Source organism: Lissotriton vulgaris, chromosome 10, assembly GCF_964263255.1.
Source record: "Lissotriton vulgaris chromosome 10, aLisVul1.2, whole genome shotgun sequence".
NCBI classification, from domain to species: Eukaryota; Metazoa; Chordata; class Amphibia; order Caudata; family Salamandridae; genus Lissotriton; species Lissotriton vulgaris.
This window is the reverse complement of record NC_141698.1, coordinates 46,501,904-46,522,870: the sequence shown is the minus strand read 5'-3', so window position 1 is coordinate 46,522,870 and position 20,967 is coordinate 46,501,904. Positions and strand designations below refer to the sequence as shown.

General features: G+C 42.7%; 1 protein-coding gene across 1 annotated transcript in view; it reads right to left on the bottom strand.

Annotated features, from left to right (window-relative positions):
- Nucleotides 1-7,210: 7,210 nt before the first annotated feature.
- The window catches only part of LOC147684549 (extracellular calcium-sensing receptor-like), a 98,704-nt gene continuing 84,947 nt past the window's right edge, over nt 7,211-20,967 (bottom strand). The window contains exon 7 of the mRNA XM_086939708.1: nt 7,211-8,106. Coding sequence (XP_086795834.1) covers nt 7,211-8,106 — 896 coding nt within the window. The remainder of the gene's footprint in view (nt 8,107-20,967) is intronic.

The following is a 20,967-nucleotide window of genomic DNA, read 5'->3' as shown; positions in this document are numbered from 1 at the left end:
GCCTCCTTCTAAATTAAAATTAAAATCTCCTAGAGCGGTAAAGGACTTGGTGCATAGGGCTTCCTCCAGCAAAGTACCCACCGTATCGAGGAACTGAGATCCGGGTGGTCTATAAATAAGGCAGCCCTGAAAGGTATAATGATTTGCAATAGAAATTGGACATTGTCGCCATATGAGAATACCTTGCTCTTTGGCGCGATGTATTTCTGTACATATATTTACTACTTTCTTCCTTACTCACTGTGGCTGTTTATGTGTTGGACTTTATTTGCCAATTAAAAAAAAGAGGACGTTTCTAAGGAAGATAAAATGGCTATTTTGAATGGGAAATTCATGCTTAACTGAACGAATTAGGAAAGCGTCAAATGCAACAAAGGTACTATTTCAAACACTGAGAAGTTTGGGGTGCCACAGTGCAGGAGTGTTTGTGAAGAAAATACTAGAGCCCTGATCCCTACCGCTGAATTTAGTTAGTTGGCATATTTCAGCACTTTACTGGGCAGTTCCACAATTTTTTTGCATTTTGGGAAAGCTATCTTGTCGAAATATTTATGTTCTTGCAATCCACAAACGCCACCTTTTAGCATTGATACCATTTTCTCTTTAGAGAAGTTTAAGAAGGATAAATGTTTCTTGAACCATATCTGTGAAACTCTTACAAGATCTTTAAGGAAGGGATTTACCCTGCATAATTTGAAAGAATCCACGAATACTCCTTCCCAGAAAATATAACTGGCCTTAACGCACCAGGCCACAGAACCTATAGTTGATTTACAATATCCCTAGGCTACAAAATGTGTTGGAGGAGACAGATACAATTCAGTTTAAGGAGTGTGTACAGTATAACTGTATCCTGAATTGGCTTTTCACCATCACAGAGGAACGGAGATCATAATTCAGGAGATCTGGTGCTTTAGATGGATCACTGAAATAATATCGAATGACAAAATATCGACCTTCAAGAATATCGTTGACAAAATATAGACTGTCAAAATATCGACTTTCTATGTACAAACAGGTAAGTACAAAAATATTGAGTTTTAAATATCGTTTACAAAAATATAGTTGTAAAAAATATTGACTTTACTAAAAACAATGTTAAATTAAATTAATATTAAACATTAATTACTAAAATATACTTATAAATACTTAAATTAACTTATAATATTTAAATAAATAATAAGACTTTTTTTTAATCATATTTCTTAAAACATATATATATATAGTAACAAAATATAATTAAATAATAGCCAATATTATTAACGTACAATAACAATAGTGTAAAAATTACTATTCCCACCGCAAAGAGTGCAAGCATAGGGTAAGCTTTGGATAGCGTAGGGGTTAAAATTACTATTCCCACTCCAGTGGGTGCAACAGTAGGGAAAGCGTTGGATAGCGTAGGGGTTAAAATTACTATTCCCACTCCAGTGGGTGCAACAGTAGGGAAAGCATTGGATAGCGTAGGGGTTAAAATTACTATTCCCACTCCAAAGAGTGCAACAGTAGGGAAAGCGTAGGATAGCGTACAGGTTAAAATTACTATTCCCACTCCAGTGGGTGCAACAGTAGGGAAAGCGTTGGATAGCGTAGGGGTTAAAATTACTATACCCACTCCAAAGAGTGCAACAGTAGGGAAAGCGTTGGATAGCGTAGGGGTTACAATTACTATTCCCACTCCAAAGAGTGCAACAGTAGGGAAAGTGTTGGATAGCGTAGGGGTTAAAATTACTATTCCCACTCCAGTGGGTGCAACAGTAGGGAAAGCGTTGGATAGCGTAGGGGTTAAAATTACTATTCCCACTCCAGTGGGTGCAACAGTAGGGAAAGCGTTCGATAGCATAGGGTTACAATTACTATTCCCACTCCAAAGAGTGCAACAGTAGGGAATGTGTTGGATAGCGTAGGGGTTAAAATTACTATTCCCACTGCAGTGGGAGCAACAGTAGGGAAAGTGTTGGATAGCTTAGGGGTTAAAATCACTATTCCCACTCCAGTGGGTGCAACAGTAGGGAAAGCGTTGGATAGCGTAGGGGTTAAAATTACTATTCCCACTCCAGTGGGTGCAACAGTAGGGAAAGCGTTGGATAGCGTAGGGGTTACAATTACTATTCCCACTCCAAAGAGTGCAACAGTAGGGAAAGTGTTGGATAGCGTAGGGGTTAAAATTACTATTCCCTCTCCAGTCGGTGCAACAGTAGGGAAAGCGTTGGATAGCATAGGGGTTAAAGTTACTATTCCCACTCCAGTGGGTGCAACAGTGGAGAAAGCGTTAAATAGCGTAGGGGTTAAAACTACTATTCCCACTCCAGTGGGTGCAACAGTAGGGAAAGCGTTGGAGAGCGTAGGGGTAAAAATTAATATTCCCACTCCAGAGAATACAACATTAGGGAAAGTAAATCTTTCATATATTATTCAAAAATATAACAATGAATATCTATTAATAAATAATAAAAAGTAAATAAAAATGTAATGTAATAGAATACATAATAATTTACATTTACTAATTAACAATAATTATTTTAATTATTCACCTAATAATACAAATTAATTAAACATTAACAATTAATTATTTAATCATTAAAAATTATTTCACTATTATTTCCAAATAAATAATGTGTATTTAATTATATTATTTAATTAATTATTAATATATTACTTTCCACCCTATGCCCCTATAAACTCACAACCCACTACAGAAATTAAGTTAGTAAAATTTAAATAATTACCAATTAATCAATTAATATAAATGATTTAACAATTATAATTAAATTAATTCACACTTATTAATTAACAATTACTTACTAATTACTATCAATAAATATATTTACATATTTAATTATTTTATATTAAATTACTTCCCACCCTATTCCCCTATATTCCCACAACCCGCTACAGAATTAAATTAGTAAAATGTACATAATTACCAATTAATCAATTAATAATAATTATTTTCCAATTACTATAAAATTAATTTACACATATAAATTAATTAACAATTAATTACTAATTACTATCAATAAATATATTTACATATTTAATTAATTAGAATTAAATTACTTCCCACCCTATTCGCCTATAAACCCACAACCCGCTACAGAATTACATTACGCAATAATTATAAAAACCAAAATCATTTAATAAAATTATTTCTAACATAAATACACACTTTTCACACATATTATAACATAAAAATACACTATAAAATATTATTTATTATTAAATATTCGATATTTTTTACTATCTATAATATATACTTCGATATTTTAACTATCTATATTTTTTACAGTCGATATTACTTCACTTACCTCAAAAACGATATTTTTGTTGTCTATATTCTGTCCAGTCTATATTAAATACTCGATATTATGTCCGAACGATATTTTGGACTCAATATTATGTCTGTGCACCGCTTTAGATGCTGCAAGATCTCTCTTTGACCATTGATACTATTGGCCAATAGACCAACTGGGTTTGAGTGACATCATTGTATTGCATAGAGCTTTTATTAGGCTGCCAAACATTACCATTATTGATGGGACCTGACATTGGACATGTCGATTATGTTCTATTTGATGTTGTAGATGACCCAATGTTCTCTTTATGCTGGGAACTTCTTGGCAGTGATTGTACAATTCTGTGATAGATTGACATATGCCCTTTTTGACTTTCTCTTCCTCATTTTTATAGCTTCATTTCTAATTAAGACCTACTTCAAATATATCAATGTCAATGAAGTGCCTAACCTTGAAAAATACATCACAGACCCTGATAGGTACCTAGGTACCTGAAGGACCCAGTGAAGAGGATTTCATTCCACCAGTTAATAAAGTGTTCTTTAATATTTATAGTAAGAAGGGAGAGGTTAAATGCATCATCATCAAGAGAATGATTGTAACCATCACTCACTGAAAGATTGACAAACTAACCTTAAACAAAGACAACGTCTAATGGAAAACTAAGAGAGGTCCTTTTTGTGAAATTCCAAATCCCCAGCAAGAGTTTCAATATTCTCCAAACCCAAGGTCAATTGGTGAGTACAGACTGTGTATGAATTATTCTGAAGTGAATAAGATGACTATGTGCACTCATTACCCCCTTTCTCTCATCTCTCTGCTACTAGAACAGTGAATATCTTGTACAATTATATTTGAGAAAGGCGTACACTCTCGGGTGGAATTGAGGGGGTGGCGAATAGAAGATTGTTTTTAACATCTATAAACACTTGGATTATCTGATGTCTCCTTTTAGGCTTAACATTGCTCTGCTGCATTTCTGATTGTCTATATTTATATGTTCTATGATTTATTGAATACCTTGTTAGTGGTATCCTTGGTGATAGTTTGATATTCTCACATGCTCTGCAACATACAGCTCAAGTCAATGAAAAACTCTCTGAATGCCAAGAGTGACAGGAGTGTGCTTGAAGTCTCTGAAATTGTATTGGGTAGATCAGGAATTTCAGACAATTGTATCTAAATAGATAGCAGTAAATTGAATGCAGTACTTGGTTGGCCCAGTTGATCTGTCATATTTATGATCTTCTATTTACATTCTACGTTGCAGTGATGACTGGTCATGCAAACTGTGGTATTTAACAACCTTATCTCATAAAAATAGTTTGTGGTAGATTTTCAAGCTCCCTTCCTTGGTTTGTCGCCTCACTGATACTTTTCACAAAGTAGACTTTTCTTGTGAACTTTGTTGCAACATCTCATCTGTTTCTTCCATTCAGCTTCTCATCTTCTTGAGTGGATGGTTGGTTCATTTGAGCTCCACTCTGTCTTCTTGAGGTAGTTATTTCAATGTTGATCTGCGTTTTGTGATAATTGGTGAGGCGAGATTGTCCACAGTCTGACCAGTGATGTGCTGGTATGTGTAAGAGCTGCCAGTATCAAAATGGTTCTGTAGGTTTGAAAGGTGGAGGAATATAAGGGAGTGATTGTCGAAGATAGCTGTTATGGGTGGCCTGCTGGCTACACTGGGCTGTCAACAGCCCTGTTTGAAGGCAGCTGCATGCGCAAATGTTGCAATATGTTCTCATATATGTTTTGGCTTGTAACCAAGAACACTTAGATTGTAATCAAATATAATAAGGATTTTCTGTTTACAGTCTCGAATTGCATAAGAAGCAGATGTGTCCATTCACAGCCAACCTTTAAATATGGCTTTGCTTAAAAGCCACAGCAGCTGGTGCGTTCATTAATTTAGTAAGGATACTCTTGTTAAATGACTTAACACATCTCACATGGCTTGATAAGTCATCCAGCCAACACAGTACATCGAGGGTCAGAAAAGTTCAGGAAACGGTTATAATTTTGATGAATATTTAATCTTAATAATAATTCACATATGGCCAATGTTGTATAAACACATCATTTATAATTAAGGCTCCCTGTTTTCTATTTTTACGGATTTTTACAGATAAATACAGACAAAAAACAAGGTGTTTTCTGTCTGCATTTATTTTTAAAAGTGGATAAATACAGAAATTTGTGCTTCTTTTAAGTATTTTTCTGTGCAGTCTTTCATGAATTATAGGCCAGCAGCTGAGCAGATGGACAGAAAGGGAAATTAAAAAACAGGATGAAATTCCTTTAAATAACAGAATATGTCACATACATGTATGGGATGCTAATATTTACCATTGGATGTACTGTTATGTAATATTTGGCAGCTTAAATAGCTAATAAACTACAGACATCATAGTACGAGTGCGCATCAATCAGTTGAATAGATAAGGAAATGTACAGTATTACAACTTCTTATATACGAAAAACACAAAATAAATATGGATAAATACAGATAAAATGGCCCAAAATAAATATGGATAAATACAGACGGAAATGCCCCAAAAATAAATACCATAAAACCGGGAGCCCTACTTATAATATGTATTCCTAACTATTGCGACACAAAAAAGTAACACATATTACTCTCAATATCTTGATCCACATTGTGGTTATGTCAGAGGTAATCTCATTTAATGAGTACACACATATTATTTAAGTGGAAAATAAGAAGAAAACTATAAATCATTTCTAGTTGAATTGTTTATTAATTCATTCAGTTACATAGCCTCTGTGTATGGAAGATGTTTGCCACTGTGCTTTTAGCATAGGCATTTAACTTTCCTCTTTATGGATGTCAAAATAATTACAAAAAATGCGTATAAAACCAAGGGGCATATTATCAAGCAGGGCGATAGGCAATTTTTGCCTCTTTAGCGGCCGTTTTCGGCCGCTAAGCAGCGATAATCCTATCGCCCTATGAGCAAGCTGTCGCTAACTGATGTTAGCGACAGCTTTTAGGCGATAGCGAGCAGTTTGGGGCCTGCTTTGCATGTCAGCGATGTTTATCGCTAATGACATGCAAAGTGGGCGTACCCAACCAGTTAGCGACTGAAAGCAGTCGCTAACGTAGCTATCGCCTATTAGCAAGGCAGGCATAGCGATGGAAATATTCGCGCTAAGCACGAATATCTCCAAATACTAACACCTGCCCAGACCAGTTCTTAGCCATGTTATCCAATGAGAGAATATCGCTGTATTCTCAGTGATTTCACGCATTTCGCCGCTATCGCTGGATATTTTAGCACAATAGAGAAAAACGTTGCTGATAGCATGTTTTCTCCGCTAACATATCCAGCGATAGACAGTGCTAAAATTCCTCTGATTGGTGAACTGAAAAACGAAACGACGCTAAAAAGACTATGTTGTTCTCCTACATTTCCTTACAAGTATACCAACATCATCTGTCCTGTGAAGTCACGTTTGTGATGACATTCTCTGAATTTACTTAAAATACATTCGTAAAAGCATTACAAACCACATACAACCCCACCGCTTCAGGTCCTTGTAGAATTTCAACTCGCTAAACAGCAAAAGCGCACAGCCACTTCAATGCATGCAGTGAGCTATATGAGTTCTCGCTCACTTACTTGTGTATGTATATGCAATCCATTCATACAATCAACATGCCCATTATCAATACAGAATGATAATGGTTCAAATGGTTTATAGCAAAAACATAATTAAGAATTAGTTGCTTTATATACCAGAATTTTTTTTTAAAAAGTCTGTAAAGTTTGAACAAGCATTCACACAAAGGTAAGAACAACTTACCTGTTAAAAGATATGACTGCACAATGTCTAGATACATCAAAACAAATAATCAAACATGATTAGGAGGTATTTTTAATGGATAATGTTCATTTGGAAACCAGATACTGTCTTGTGTTCATCTCTGGTCTTAGGAATATGATGTATATTTTGGGAGCAAATATGCAGAACAGAACGCCAGCACCAGAGGACAAGATGGCAAAAATCTCAACAGCTACCATGAATTTTCCTTTTGCGCTGAGATAGGCTGGGATAAAAGAGAGCCAGACGCTGACAAACACCAGCATGCTGAAGGTGATAAACTTAGCTTCATTGAAGCTGTCAGGCAAGTTCCGGGCTAAGAAAGCAACTACAAAACATATGCAAGCCAATAGTCCCATGAAGGCCAACATGCAGTAGAACATCAAAATAGACCCCTCATTACATTCTGCTATCATCTTCCCATTTGTAGCCTTGGTGTTAAATTGAGGGAAGGGGGGTGATGTCCATAACCAGATGGTTCCAATTGATGACTGGACTGAACAAGAGACTAAGACAATAGAATAAGAAGCCTTGGAGCCAACCCATCTCCTTAAGGTACTGTTGGGTTTGGTGGCCTTGAAAGCAATGACCACTGTGATTGTTTTGGCCAATACACAGGAAACACAGAGCGAGAATGAAATTCCAAAGATCACCTGACGGAGCATGCAGGTCACCCGCAGGGGTTGTCCAATAAACACAAGGGCACAGAGGAAACACAGCATGAGGAAGACAAGTAGAAGGTAGCTGAGCTGAAGGTTGTTGGCTTTCACCACTGGAGTATTGCGATACTTTATGACAACACACAAGACCCAAAGAGCAATGAGGAAAAAGAAGACAGAGATCAACACTAAAATGAATCCCAGTGGTTCCTCAAAGGAAAGGAATTCAATCTCCTTTGGGATGCAGCGATCTCTTTTCCCACTCGACCAGTAGTCTTCTGGGCACTTCATACATTCTACAGAATCTGAAGAAGATAAAAAAAATTGTATTTCCTTGATTCATTCATTGCCATTTATGACTTTGAAGGAGGTAGGGGTAAAAACATAAATAGCAGACACAGTTTGAAACATTTTAATTTGTAAATGACTTTTCAAGGTTGTTTAAAATGTAGCAGAGCAGGGAAACATAATTTACTTTGCCTTCATTACCATAGTTTTTACTAATTTGGCAGGTGGGCACTCCCCCACTTTAAATGAAATGCCCTCTGTTAGAAATGGGATTTCTGTTTGACAAGGTATACACATAAGCCAGGCAGAACCCATTACAATAGTCAGGGCAAGGAAGTTACACACCTAAGATAACCCCTGCTCACCCTCTTTGTAGCTCAGCAGAGCAGTCAGGCTTATCCCAGAGGCAATGTGTAGAGCATGTACGCAACACACTCACGCAACAGTGACACACTAGGCACACCACAAAAGAGACTCCACACAAGGTTATATAAAGACATACTTTGTATTGTTCATAAAACACATTAGGCCATGATCACATAAATCACTGTGCCACCAGGCACATGTCATGATGTCCCATCGATTTATATATCACTTGGTCAATCGGGCCATTGTCACAATTGAGTGCAAGCAAGTAAGCATTTGTAAGTTGAACACTTCACCAACATGTGATGAGAACATCACCTTACACCATCACTGTACATATCCTGCAGGTCCTGGAAAAGTACTCCTTATTGTGACCACTAAAAGGCATCAACAACTGTCGTACATCCAAATCAAGGTCCAAAAATGTATATGTAAATCCTTATTCGTAAAGTGCGAACTACGCACCCTTATGGGTCTCAAGGCGCTGGGGGCTGTCGTGGAAATTAAGTGAGCTATTGGTGCTGAGCTGAACTGCCGCCGGAGCCGGGGATTGAACCGTAAACCCTGTGTTCCTGAAGCAGGTGCCCTGGCCACTGCGCCACACCTCTCCACATATGTGCAGTATTTGTGGGAGAAACACTTAAGGCTCACCAGCATACCACTAAACAACACTAAGAGCAGCACCTGAACTCTTACTACCGGTTATGTGGTCGTCAAATTCCTTTCCCGGTAGGCTTCTGGGCCACCTGTCTGCTTAAACTAGGACAGTTGGTAATTTTTGAGGATTCCTTCCCCTCAGGGATCGGTGACCTCCATTAAGGTTCCACCCTGTGATGCCAGCCAAGACTATCCCCCCAACAGCAGGTAAGAGTGTAGCTGCCCATGACCATGTGGTGCAGCTGCCAGCAATGTCCAGAATGCGTCAGAGACCTCTCCAGGTCTCGTGCAGTGGCTTTGAGTGGCGCCGGGACCTCTATTCTGCCAAATAGTAAAGCAGCCCTGCTCAGAGTGAGGTCCTCTGGCAGAACACCACACTTTGCTGAGAGTACTCTTTTAGCTCTCAGGAGCGAGAGACAAGGGCGCTGGCTCCTTGCCACAGAGCAGGGTCTGGTTGTCATTTGCAGCATTGGGGGAGGCGAGGTTCCTGCTCCAGGAAACTGGGCTGGGGCCGCGCTCCTCTTCAGTCAGTTGCCAGGCAAACTCCCACTCACCTTGTGGCCCTGACGAGCAGGGAGCGAGAGAGAATGCTACTTCCCCTCAACTCCAGGACCCTTGGGAGAAGGCAGTGCTGCACACCCTGTGGGGATACTTTAGAGCCTCCCCCTGCACACTTTCCCTGTAATGAAGAGGAATCAATGTGCTCATGCTTTGTTTTACACATGCTTCCTGTGTCCAATGAAAGCGCTCACCTCATGCGATTTGTTTGCAGGGGCCAGAGGCATAGTAGCCCTCCACACAGGCTGCGAGGTAAACCGAGTGAGGAACGGAGTGCTCATCCTGCGCTGTTCTCAAGTCCCAGAAACCAGGTCACAAAAGCCCTGGGAGATCACTAGGGGCCCTGAGCAGGAAGCAGGCTCAGGCCAGTAGAAAGGCAAAGTTCAGATAGCCTTCCTTGGCAGCACTGCTGTTCCATTGATTCCTAGCCCGTCTGTCAGCCTAGCTGCAGTCCCATTCTTTCCTTTACAGAGAAGGCGCGGATTGAAGAAGCTGGCCACCTCCCACTGGTATGTTGGGGCACTCGCTTCTGCCTTAGCTGAATAGATAGCATTTGTAAGTCTGTGTGGTCCTCTCCGACTTACCTTTATTTCCACTTCTGCTGTCAGAAACCTTTATTGATCCTATAAACACGTTCCTGAAGCCTGTGGCTTCAAGTTCACCAATTTTGTGATCCCTCACCCGGTTGAAAGTTGCTGTCTGTGCTGCAGCCTTTTCTTGCTCCTGGCAGGTATTTAGAAATGCATGTTTGGTTTTATCTGTGCAGCACCTTGTGGTGTGCATATTGGCTTATTCTTAGTTCCTTTTTCTTCAACATATTTTCTCTTGGAAAACATAGATGTATATACTTCGTAGGTGCTACTGCTCATTCCACAGAGGAGATATTTTGATCCCTCAAGTCCATTGGTGGCTACCCATAATATTGCTTGATTTGGATCTGCCCTGGGGCGTAAGTTAGAGCATCCTTCCTTCTCTTTGGGTATTGGATACACAGTCCTTCTTTATCTAATTTCTTGTGTTGCTGTAGATATTATTCATTGACGTACCTTCTTTTCAGAACATTGCATGGTTTGGTGTCTCTCTCTTTCCTTGGTAGATAAAGGGGTCTTGAGTACCTTTTTTTTATCCAGGGTACATTTCACAACTTAGTGTGTTTTTGCTTACACATAAGGTAGTTCTGTGCATGTCTCTTTACTGACTTTATGAACTTACTCGGCATTATTCAGAACAAAATGTACATGTATGAATGATGTAATGATATAAGGAACATTTTCCAGGTGAATCTCACAATATATATTACTTTGTTGGTGGTTTGCTCCTGTTACCCATATCTTGATGAGGGCCAAATTAGTGGGCCTCTTCAACCAAGGGCTGCCTTTTTGCCAAGTTTGGTGTAATTCCGCTCCACAGTTCGGGCTGTAGCCTGTTCCAAATTTTCCTATGGAAATTACCATGGGGAAAACCCTTTTTGGGACCCCGCTTTTTTCTTGGCCCCCGCTTGATGAATCACCCCAAAACTTTTAAGAAAGGAGCTGACCGGAGCGCCCAACTAGTTTTAAATATTTTGCAATGATTCGGCTAACGGCACCAAAGATATTGGCAAAAGAAAAAATGCTATTTGAATAGAAACAAGGTCCTAACTATAACTACCTACTGGAGACCGTCAGTATATATATATATATATATATATATATATATATATATATATATATATATATATTCATTCTCCAACGTGCCCCGGAACTTAGAAACGCCACTCCATAAGGATGGATTACAAATCTTTATTTGCTCACAACCACGCTAGCAGCCCCAACTGGTGTAAATCCCTGACGCGTTTCGTTGCGCCTGCAACTTAATCATAGGGAGGGGCCAACAGCAAAACCCGGTCAGTACTCCAAATGCTACTTGTCCATTTTTGCATTAGCTTTCCAGTAAGCTGAATGCTGGGATTTGGAGTTGATTCCTCCCTTCCAGTAGGGTCCGATGGTATTTGCTTCACTCTTTTCTGCCCTTTATCATTGTCAATGTTTCTAGCCCTCCAGTGGGCTTCGAGGCTGCTTGTATGGTTGAAATTAGGCAATCCTTCATGCTGACAGGCTGTAATGGTATACAGTCTTGCAGAGCTGAATTCAATTTTCAGACGGTGCGTTTCCCGCGGCTCGGAGCCTGCCGCGTATTATCCATTCTCCAACGTGCCCCGGAACTTAGAAACGCCACTCCACAAGGATGGATTACAAATCTTTATTTGCTTACAACCACGCTAGCAGCCCCAACTGGTGTAAATCCCTGACGCGTTTCGTTGCGCCTGCAACTTAATCATAGGGAGGGGCCAACAGCAAAACCCGGTCAGTACTCCAAATGCTACTTGTCCATTTTTGCATTAGCTTTCCAGTAAGCTGAATGCTGGGATTTGGAGTTGATTCTTCCCTTCCAGTAGGGTCCGATGGTATTTGCTTCACTCTTTTCTGCCCTTTATCATTGTCAATGTTTCTAGCCCTCCAGTGGGCTTCGAGGCTGCTTGCATGATTGAAATTAGGCAATCCTTCGTGCTGACAGGCTGTAATGGTATACAGTCTCGCAGAGCTGAATTCAATTTTCAGACGGTGCGTTTCCCGCGGCTCGGAGCCTGCCGCGTATTATCCATTCTCCAACGTGCCCCGGAACTTAGAAACGCCACTCCACAAGGATGGATTACAAATCTTTATTTGCTCACAACCACGCTAGCAGCCCCAACTGGTGTAAATCCCTGACGCGTTTCGTTGCGCCTGCAACTTAATCATAGGGAGGGGCCAACAGCAAAACCCGGTCAGTACTCCAAATGCTACTTGTCCATTTTTGCATTAGCTTTCCAGTAAGCTGAATGCTGGGATTTGGAGTTGATTCTTCCCTTCCAGTAGGGTCCGATGGTATTTGCTTCACTCTTTTCTGCCCTTTATCATTGTCAATGTTTCTAGCCCTCCAGTGGGCTTCGAGGCTGCTTGCATGGTTGAAATTAGGCAATCCTTCGTGCTGACAGGCTTAAATGGTATACAGTCTCGCAGAGCTGAATTCAATTTTCAGACGGTGCGTTTCCCGCGGCTCGGAGCCTGCCGCGTATTATCCATTCTCCAACGTGCCCCGGAACTTAGAAACGCCACTCCACAAGGATGGATTACAAATCTTTATTTGCTCACAACCACGCTAGCAGCCCCAACTGGTGTAAATCCCTGACGTGTTTCGTTGCGCCTGCAACTTAATCATAGGCAGGGGCCAACAGCAAAACCCGGTCAGTACTCCAAATGCTACTTGTCCATTTTTGCATTAGCTTTCCAGTAAGCTGAATGCTGGGATTTGGAGTTGATTCTTCCCTTCCAGTAGGGTCCGATGGTATTTGCTTCACTCTTTTCTGCCCTTTATCATTGTCAATGTTTCTAGCCCTCCAGTGGGCTTCGAGGCTGCTTGCATGGTTGAAATTAGGCAATCCTTCGTGCTGACAGGCTGTAATGGTATACAGTCTCGCAGAGCTGAATTCAATTTTCAGACGGTGCGTTTCCCGCGGCTCGGAGCCTGCCGCGTATTATCCATTCTCCAACGTGCCCCGGAACTTAGAAACGCCACTCCACAAGGATGGATTACAAATCTTTATTTGCTCACAACCACACTAGCAGCCCCAACTGGTGTAAATCCCTGACGCGTTTCGTTGCGCCTGCAACTTAATCATAGGGAGGGGCCAACAGCAAAACCCAGTCAGTACTCCAAATGCTACTTGTCCATTTTTGCATTAGCTTTCCAGTAAGCTGAATGCTGGGATTTGGAGTTGATTCTTCCCTTCCAGTAGGGTCCGATGGTATTTGCTTCACTCTTTTCTGCCCTTTATCATTGTCAATGTTTCTAGCCCTCCAGTGGGCTTCGAGGCTGCTTGCATGGTTGAAATTAGGCAATCCTTCGTGCTGACAGGCTTAAATGGTATACTGTCTCGCAGAGCTGAATTCAATTTTCAGACGGTGCGTTTCCCGCGGCTCGGAGCCTGCCGCGTATTATCCATTCTCCAACGTGCCCCGGAACTTAGAAACGCCACTCCACAAGGATGGATTACAAATCTTTATTTGCTCACAACCACGCTAGCAGCCCCAACTGGTGTAAATCCCTGACGCGTTTTGTTGCGCCTGCAACTTAATCATAGGGAGGGGCCAACAGCAAAACCCGGTCAGTACTCCAAATGCTACTTGTCCATTTTTGCATTAGCTTTCCAGTAAGCTGAATGCTGGGATTTGGAGTTGATTCTTCCCTTCCAGTAGGGTCCGATGGTATTTGCTTCACTCTTTTCTGCCCTTTATCATTGTCAATGTTTCTAGCCCTCCAGTGGGCTTCGAGGCTGCTTGCATGGTTGAAATTAGGCAATCCTTCGTGCTGACAGGCTGTAATGGTATACAGTCTCGCAGAGCTGAATTCAATTTTCAGAAGGTGCGTTTCCCGCGGCTCGGAGCCTGCCGCGTATTATCCATTCTCCAACGTGCCCCGGAACTTAGAAACGCCACTCCACAAGGATGGATTACAAATCTTTATTTGCTCACAACCACGCTAGCAGCCCCAACTGGTGTAAATCCCTGACGCGTTTCGTTGCGCCTGCAACTTAATCATAGGGAGGGGCCAACAGCAAAACCCGGTCAGTACTCCAAATGCTACTTGTCCATTTTTGCATTAGCTTTCCAGTAAGCTCAATGCTGGGATTTGGAGTTGATTCTTCCCTTCCAGTAGGGTCCGATGGTATTTGCTTCACTCTTTTCTGCCCTAATTTCAACCATGCAAGCAGCCTCGAAGCCCACTGGAGGGCTAGAAACATTGACAATGATAAAGGGCAGAAAAGAGTGAAGCAAATGCCATCGGACCCTACTGGAAGGGAAGAATCAACTCCCAATCCCAGCATTCAGCTTACTGGAAAGCTAATGCAAAAAAGGACAAGTAGCATTTGGAGTACTGACCGGGTTTTGCTGTTGGCCCCTCCCTATGATGAAGTTGCAGGCGCAACGAAACGCGTCAGGGATTTACACCAGTTGGGGCTGCTAGCGTGGTTGTGAGCAAATAAAGATTTGTAATCCATCCTTGTGGAGTGGCGTTTCTAAGTTCCGGGGCACGTTGGAGAATGGATAATACGCGGCAGGCTCCGAGCCGCGGGAAACGCACCGTCTGAAAATTGAATTCAGCTCTGCGAGACTGTATACCATTACAGCCTGTCAGCACGAAGGATTGCCTAATTTCAACCATGCAAGCAGCCTCGAAGCCCACTGGAGGGCTAGAAACATTGACAATGATAAAGGGCAGAAAAGAGTGAAGCAAATACCATCGGACCCTACTGGAAGGGAAGAATCAACTCCAAATCCCAGCATTCAGCTTACTGGAAAGGTAATGCAAAAATGGACAAGTAGCATTTGGAGTACTGACCGGGTTTTGCTGTTGGCCCCTCCCTATGATTAAGTTGCAGGCGCAACGAAACGCGTCAGGGATTTACACCAGTTGGGGCTGCTAGCGTGGTTGTGAGCAAATAAAGATTTGTAATCCATCCTTGTGGAGTGTCGTTTCTAAGTTCCGGGGCACGTTGGAGAATGGATAATACGCGGCAGGCTCCGAGCCGCGGGAAACGCACCGTGTGAAAATTGAATTCAGCTCTGCGAGACTGTATACCATTACAGCCTGTCAGCACGAAGGATTGCCTAATTTCAACCATGCAAGCAGCCTCGAAGCCCACTGGAGGGCTAGAAACATTGACAATGATAAAGGGCAGAAAATAGTGAAGCAAATACCATCGGACCCTACTGGAAGGGAAGAATCAACTCCAAATCCCAGCATTCAGCTTACTGGAAAGCTAATGCAAAAATGGACAAGTAGCATTTGGAGTACTGACCGGGTTTTGCTGTTGGCCCCTCCCTATGATTAAGTTGCAGGCGCAATGAAACGCGTCAGGGATTTACACCAGTTGGGGCTGCTAGCGTGGTTGTGAGCAAATAAAGATTTGTAATCCATCCTTGTGGAGTGGCGTTTCTAAGTTCCGGGGCACGTTGGAGAATGGATAATACGCGGCAGGCTCCGAGCCGCGGGAAACGCACCGTCTGAAAATTGAATTCAGCTCTGCGAGACTGTATACCATTACAGCCTGTCAGCACGAAGGATTGCCTAATTTCAACCATGCAAGCAGCCTCGAAGCCCACTGGACGGCTAGAAACATTGACAATGATAAAGGGGAGAAAAGAGTGAAGCAAATGCCATCGGACCCTACTGGAAGGGAAGAATCAACTCCCAATCCCAGCATTCAGCTTACTGGAAAGCTAATGCAAAAATGGACAAGTAGCATTTGGAGTACTGACCGGGTTTTGCTGTTGGCCCCTCCCTATGATGAAGTTGCAGGCGCAACGAAACGCGTCAGGGATTTACACCAGTTGGGGCTGCTAGCGTGGTTGTGAGCAAATAAAGATTTGTAATCCATCCTTGTGGAGTGGCGTTTCTAAGTTCCGGGGCACGTTGGAGAATGGATAATACGCGGCAGGCTCCGAGCCGCGGGAAACGCACCGTCTGAAAATTGAATTCAGCTCTGCGAGACTGTATACCATTACAGCCTGTCAGCACGAAGGATTGCCTAATTTCAACCATGCAAGCAGCCTCGAAGCCCACTGGAGGGCTAGAAACATTGACAATGATAAAGGGCAGAAAAGAGTGAAGCAAATACCATCGGACCCTACTGGAAGGGAAGAATCAACTCCAAATCCCAGCATTCAGCTTACTGGAAAGCTAATGCAAAAATGGACAAGTAGCATTTTTAGTACTGACCGGGTTTTGCTGTTGGCCCCTCCCTATGATTAAGTTGCAGGCGCAACGAAACGCGTCAGGGATTTACACCAGTTGGGGCTGCTAGCGTGGTTGTGAGCAAATAAAGATTTGTAATCCATCCTTGTGGAGTGTCGTTTCTAAGTTCCGGGGCACGTTGGAGAATGGATAATACGCGGCAGGCTCCGAGCCGCGGGAAACGCACCGTCTGAAAATTGAATTCAGCTCTGCGAGACTGTATACCATTACAGCCTGTCAGCACGAAGGATTGCCTAATTTCAACCATGCAAGCAGCCTCGAAGCCCACTGGAGGGCTAGAAACATTGACAATGATAAAGGGCAGAAAATAGTGAAGCAAATACCATCGGACCCTACTGGAAGGGAAGAATCAACTCCAAATCCCAGCATTCAGCTTACTGGAAAGCTAATGCAAAACTGGACAAGTAGCATTTGGAGTACTGACCGGGTTTTGCTGTTGGCCCCTCCCTATGATTAAGTTGCAGGCGCAACGAAACGCGTCAGGGATTTACACCAGTTGGGGCTGCTAGCGTGGTTGTGAGCAAATAAAGATTTGTAATCCATCCTTGTGGAGTGGCGTTTCTAAGTTCCGGGGCACGTTGGAGAATGGATAATACGCGGCAGGCTCCGAGCCGCGGGAAACGCACCGTCTGAAAATTGAATTCAGCTCTGCGAGACTGTATACCATTACAGCCTGTCAGCACGAAGGATTGCCTAATTTCAACCATGCAAGCAGCCTCGAAGCCCACTGGAGGGCTAGAAACATTGACAATGATAAAGGGCAGAAAAGAGTGAAGCAAATGCCATCGGACCCTACTGGAAGGGAAGAATCAACTCCCAATCCCAGCATTCAGCTTACTGGAAAGCTAATGCAAAAATGGACAAGTAGCATTTGGAGTACTGACCGGGTTTTGCTGTTGGCCCCTCCCTATGATGAAGTTGCAGGCGCAACGAAACGCGTCAGGGATTTACACCAGTTGGGGCTGCTAGCGTGGTTGTGAGCAAATAAAGATTTGTAATCCATCCTTGTGGAGTGGCGTTTCTAAGTTCCGGGGCACGTTGGAGAATGGATAATACGCGGCAGGCTCCGAGCCGCGGGAAACGCACCGTCTGAAAATTGAATTCAGCTCTGCGAGACTGTATACCATTACAGCCTGTCAGCACGAAGGATTGCCTAATTTCAACCATGCAAGCAGCCTCGAAGCCCACTGGAGGGCTAGAAACATTGACAATGATAAAGGGCAGAAAAGAGTGAAGCAAATACCATCGGACCCTACTGGAAGGGAAGAATCAACTCCAAATCCCAGCATTCAGCTTACTGGAAAGCTAATGCAAAAATGGACAAATAGCATTTGGAGTACTGACCGGGTTTTGCTGTTGGCCCCTCCCTATGATTAAGTTGCAGGCGCAACGAAACGCGTCAGGGATTTACACCAGTTGGGGCTGCTAGCGTGGTTGTGAGCAAATAAAGATTTGTAATCCATCCTTGTGGAGTGGCGTTTCTAAGTTCCGGGGCACGTTGGAGAATGGATAATACGCGGCAGGCTCCGAGCCGCGGGAAACGCACCGTCTGAAAATTGAATTCAGCTCTGCGAGACTGTATACCATTACAGCCTGTCAGCACGAAGGATTGCCTAATTTCAACCATGCAAGCAGCCTCGAAGCCCACTGGAGGGCTAGAAACATTGACAATGATAAAGGGCAGAAAAGAGTGAAGCAAATACCATCGAACCCTACTGGAAGGGAAGAATCAACTCCAAATCCCAGCATTCAGCTTACTGGAAAGCTAATGCAAAAATGGAAAGTAGCATTTGGAGTACTGACCGGGTTTTGCTGTTGGCCCCTCCCTATGATTAAGTTGCAGGCGCAACGAAACGCGTCAGGGATTTACACCAGTTGGGGCTGCTAGCGTGGTTGTGAGCAAATAAAGATTTGTAATCCATCCTTGTGGAGTGGCGTTTCTAAGTTCCGGGGCACGTTGGAGAATATATATATATATATATACATGCGTAAACTGAAAAAAACCAGAGGTTACTGTGACGAGGTGGGTCCGGACCACGAGAGAACTGAACTATATACAAACTGGTGGTCTCCAGAGCCTCTGTCTACCCCTCTTGTCTTTCTGCAGCAGGACGATTGAAAATCACCACTGTATTTCCCTTGGAGATTGACAAAGAAAGAAAAGGACTGCAATTCCTTTAACTGGGGCTTCGAAGGAGATGAACTAACACCCCAGCTGACATCAGTGCTTTTCTGCCAATAAGGATGGATGCAACACGGAAGTTGTTGTGCATTGACACCTGTGTGCGGAAGACGGACGCAAGCATTCCTGTGGCTGGAGGAAACGAGGAACGAAACTCGGGATCCGGTATGAGAACCGAGATTACCGGAGCTGTGCCAAGAGGCCAACGTCCCCATGATTCGCCGAGCCATGCCCCAGGAGGAGCGTGGCTTTTGCAGGTACGGAACCGGGTCTCGGGGTGGGTGGGGAGGAAGGAAGCTCCTAATTCCTAGGTTAAACGCCTGCAGACCCTGCTTGTAACCTGCCGCTATTTCTTTTATTTTGTTTTCTTCACGTTTTATTGTGCACCTGACACGACGCTCTGGTAAATCCAGTGTTCCTTTTTCCATTAAGTTCAAAAGGCACTTGAGTGTGTGGTGTCCCTTCACTCCCCGGCCCCATATTTACTGCCAAGAAAAGAGGACATAGTCCTGACAGTATTGTTCTTTCCTTCTCCCTACCCGCCTCGGAAGAGGAAGACCGCCCACCCAGCGAGAACCGACCCTGGAGAACAGGAACAGAAGAGCCAAAGAAGTCCCGGCAAGACAGACCACTCTTCCTTTGCCTTGCATAAAACTGTCCGCACGGCATAAGCGTACTTTTGTGAAAATAAAACCATATATCCACAGACCTGGCCTCAGACCTATTCTTGCAACCCCGCCACAGTTACACAGACGTTATCATTAGCAATTAGCATTTTCAAAACCTAAGAAATTCTCTGGAAAAAGGTTAAACGGACATTATAGTTTGGAAATAGAATTAAAAAACCTTAAAAATTCATTGAAACGCGGTGGAGGTGACAGCTGCAGCGGTAACCATGTGGACCCCCCGCATTATTCAAACATTTGCTCTAGGGAGGAGGCTGTCCCCAGGCAAAACGCACCAATTATGAAAAATGAAGCAGGGAGCTGGCGGTCCCTGGGGCTTTAGGGATCAAAAGAGAGGGCCCTGTGTGACTTCTCCTAATATTTGGACTTGCCCCTGGGACCTTGCATACCCAGGGACTGATTAGAAACTAAATGCGGGAGACCACTCTTTCTTTTTTAAATAACATTTTGGGGGATTTGTGGATCCAGCACGAATCCCGCAGATTTTGTTTTTCATGCTTTTTTGGTCCTGCAGGTCCCTGTGGAACTACCGCCAAGGTGGTCAATGTGTTTCTACCCTACTCCTTTTTCTTTTTTTAACATTTTTTGACGTGACTCGGTTCAACCAAATCACAATATGACTCTCAACACTTCCTGGTTTAAAGTGTTGGCAGCCAATCAGATCTCAGCACACGATTGGGATGGGTCTATGATCCACCACGTCCCTATATATGCAACTGGAAATTTCTTTAAATAGCCCAGCAAGTACTGAATGGATATACAGCATTTAAAAAAAGGTTGCTTTCTGCACCAACAGCTACCATTCTGCCAAATCTGGTGAAATTCCGACCAGCAGTTTGGGCTGTAGCCATGTTTAAAATTCCCTATGGGAATGAACATGGGGAAAATGCTTTTTAGTTCCCCCTTTTTCTCAGCCCCTACTTGACGGATCACCTCAATACTTTCAAGACAGCAGCTGAAGTGAGCAGCAGTCTAGTTTTGAAAAGTTTGCGAAGATTCAAACTATGCAAAAGTTGTTGGCAACAAAAAAACTGTTCTTTCTATGAAAACTACATTCTAACTATAACTACCTACTGGCAAGTATTTAAGTATTTGATAGGAAAGTAGATGGTGCCATTCATGATAAGGATATTGTAAGTCACCTTCCAGTTTCATAATCTTATGAAAGGAACTCAGTCTTAAATCTCATTCCTCTATTCAGTAAAATGTGAAGATGCCGGTCCTGTGTATTTATCATATACATGGTATTTTGGGACTATTACAGGTACATTGTTAAGGGAAATCACATGATCACTCTGTCCTCATACTTGGCTACTGCTTCATGTCTCACTTGGATTTTAGGTGAAAGCAAGGTTGCACTGTAGTGGTAGATATATTTTTTGTTAAATTCTAGTGGTGTTTGCACGTTTCTCACCACCTTATGCCTCTTTTGCAGAAATCAACAGGGGGTTAGCGTTATGCTCTGCAAAGCGATTGAGAGGTCATCTACCATCAACTTTAAAGCGTAAAAAAACTTGAAATTTTTAATTGCCGTTTGTGCTGGTTGAGTGAGCATCATCGCAAAAGAATAGTAAATCTAGGTCTCCTTGTGA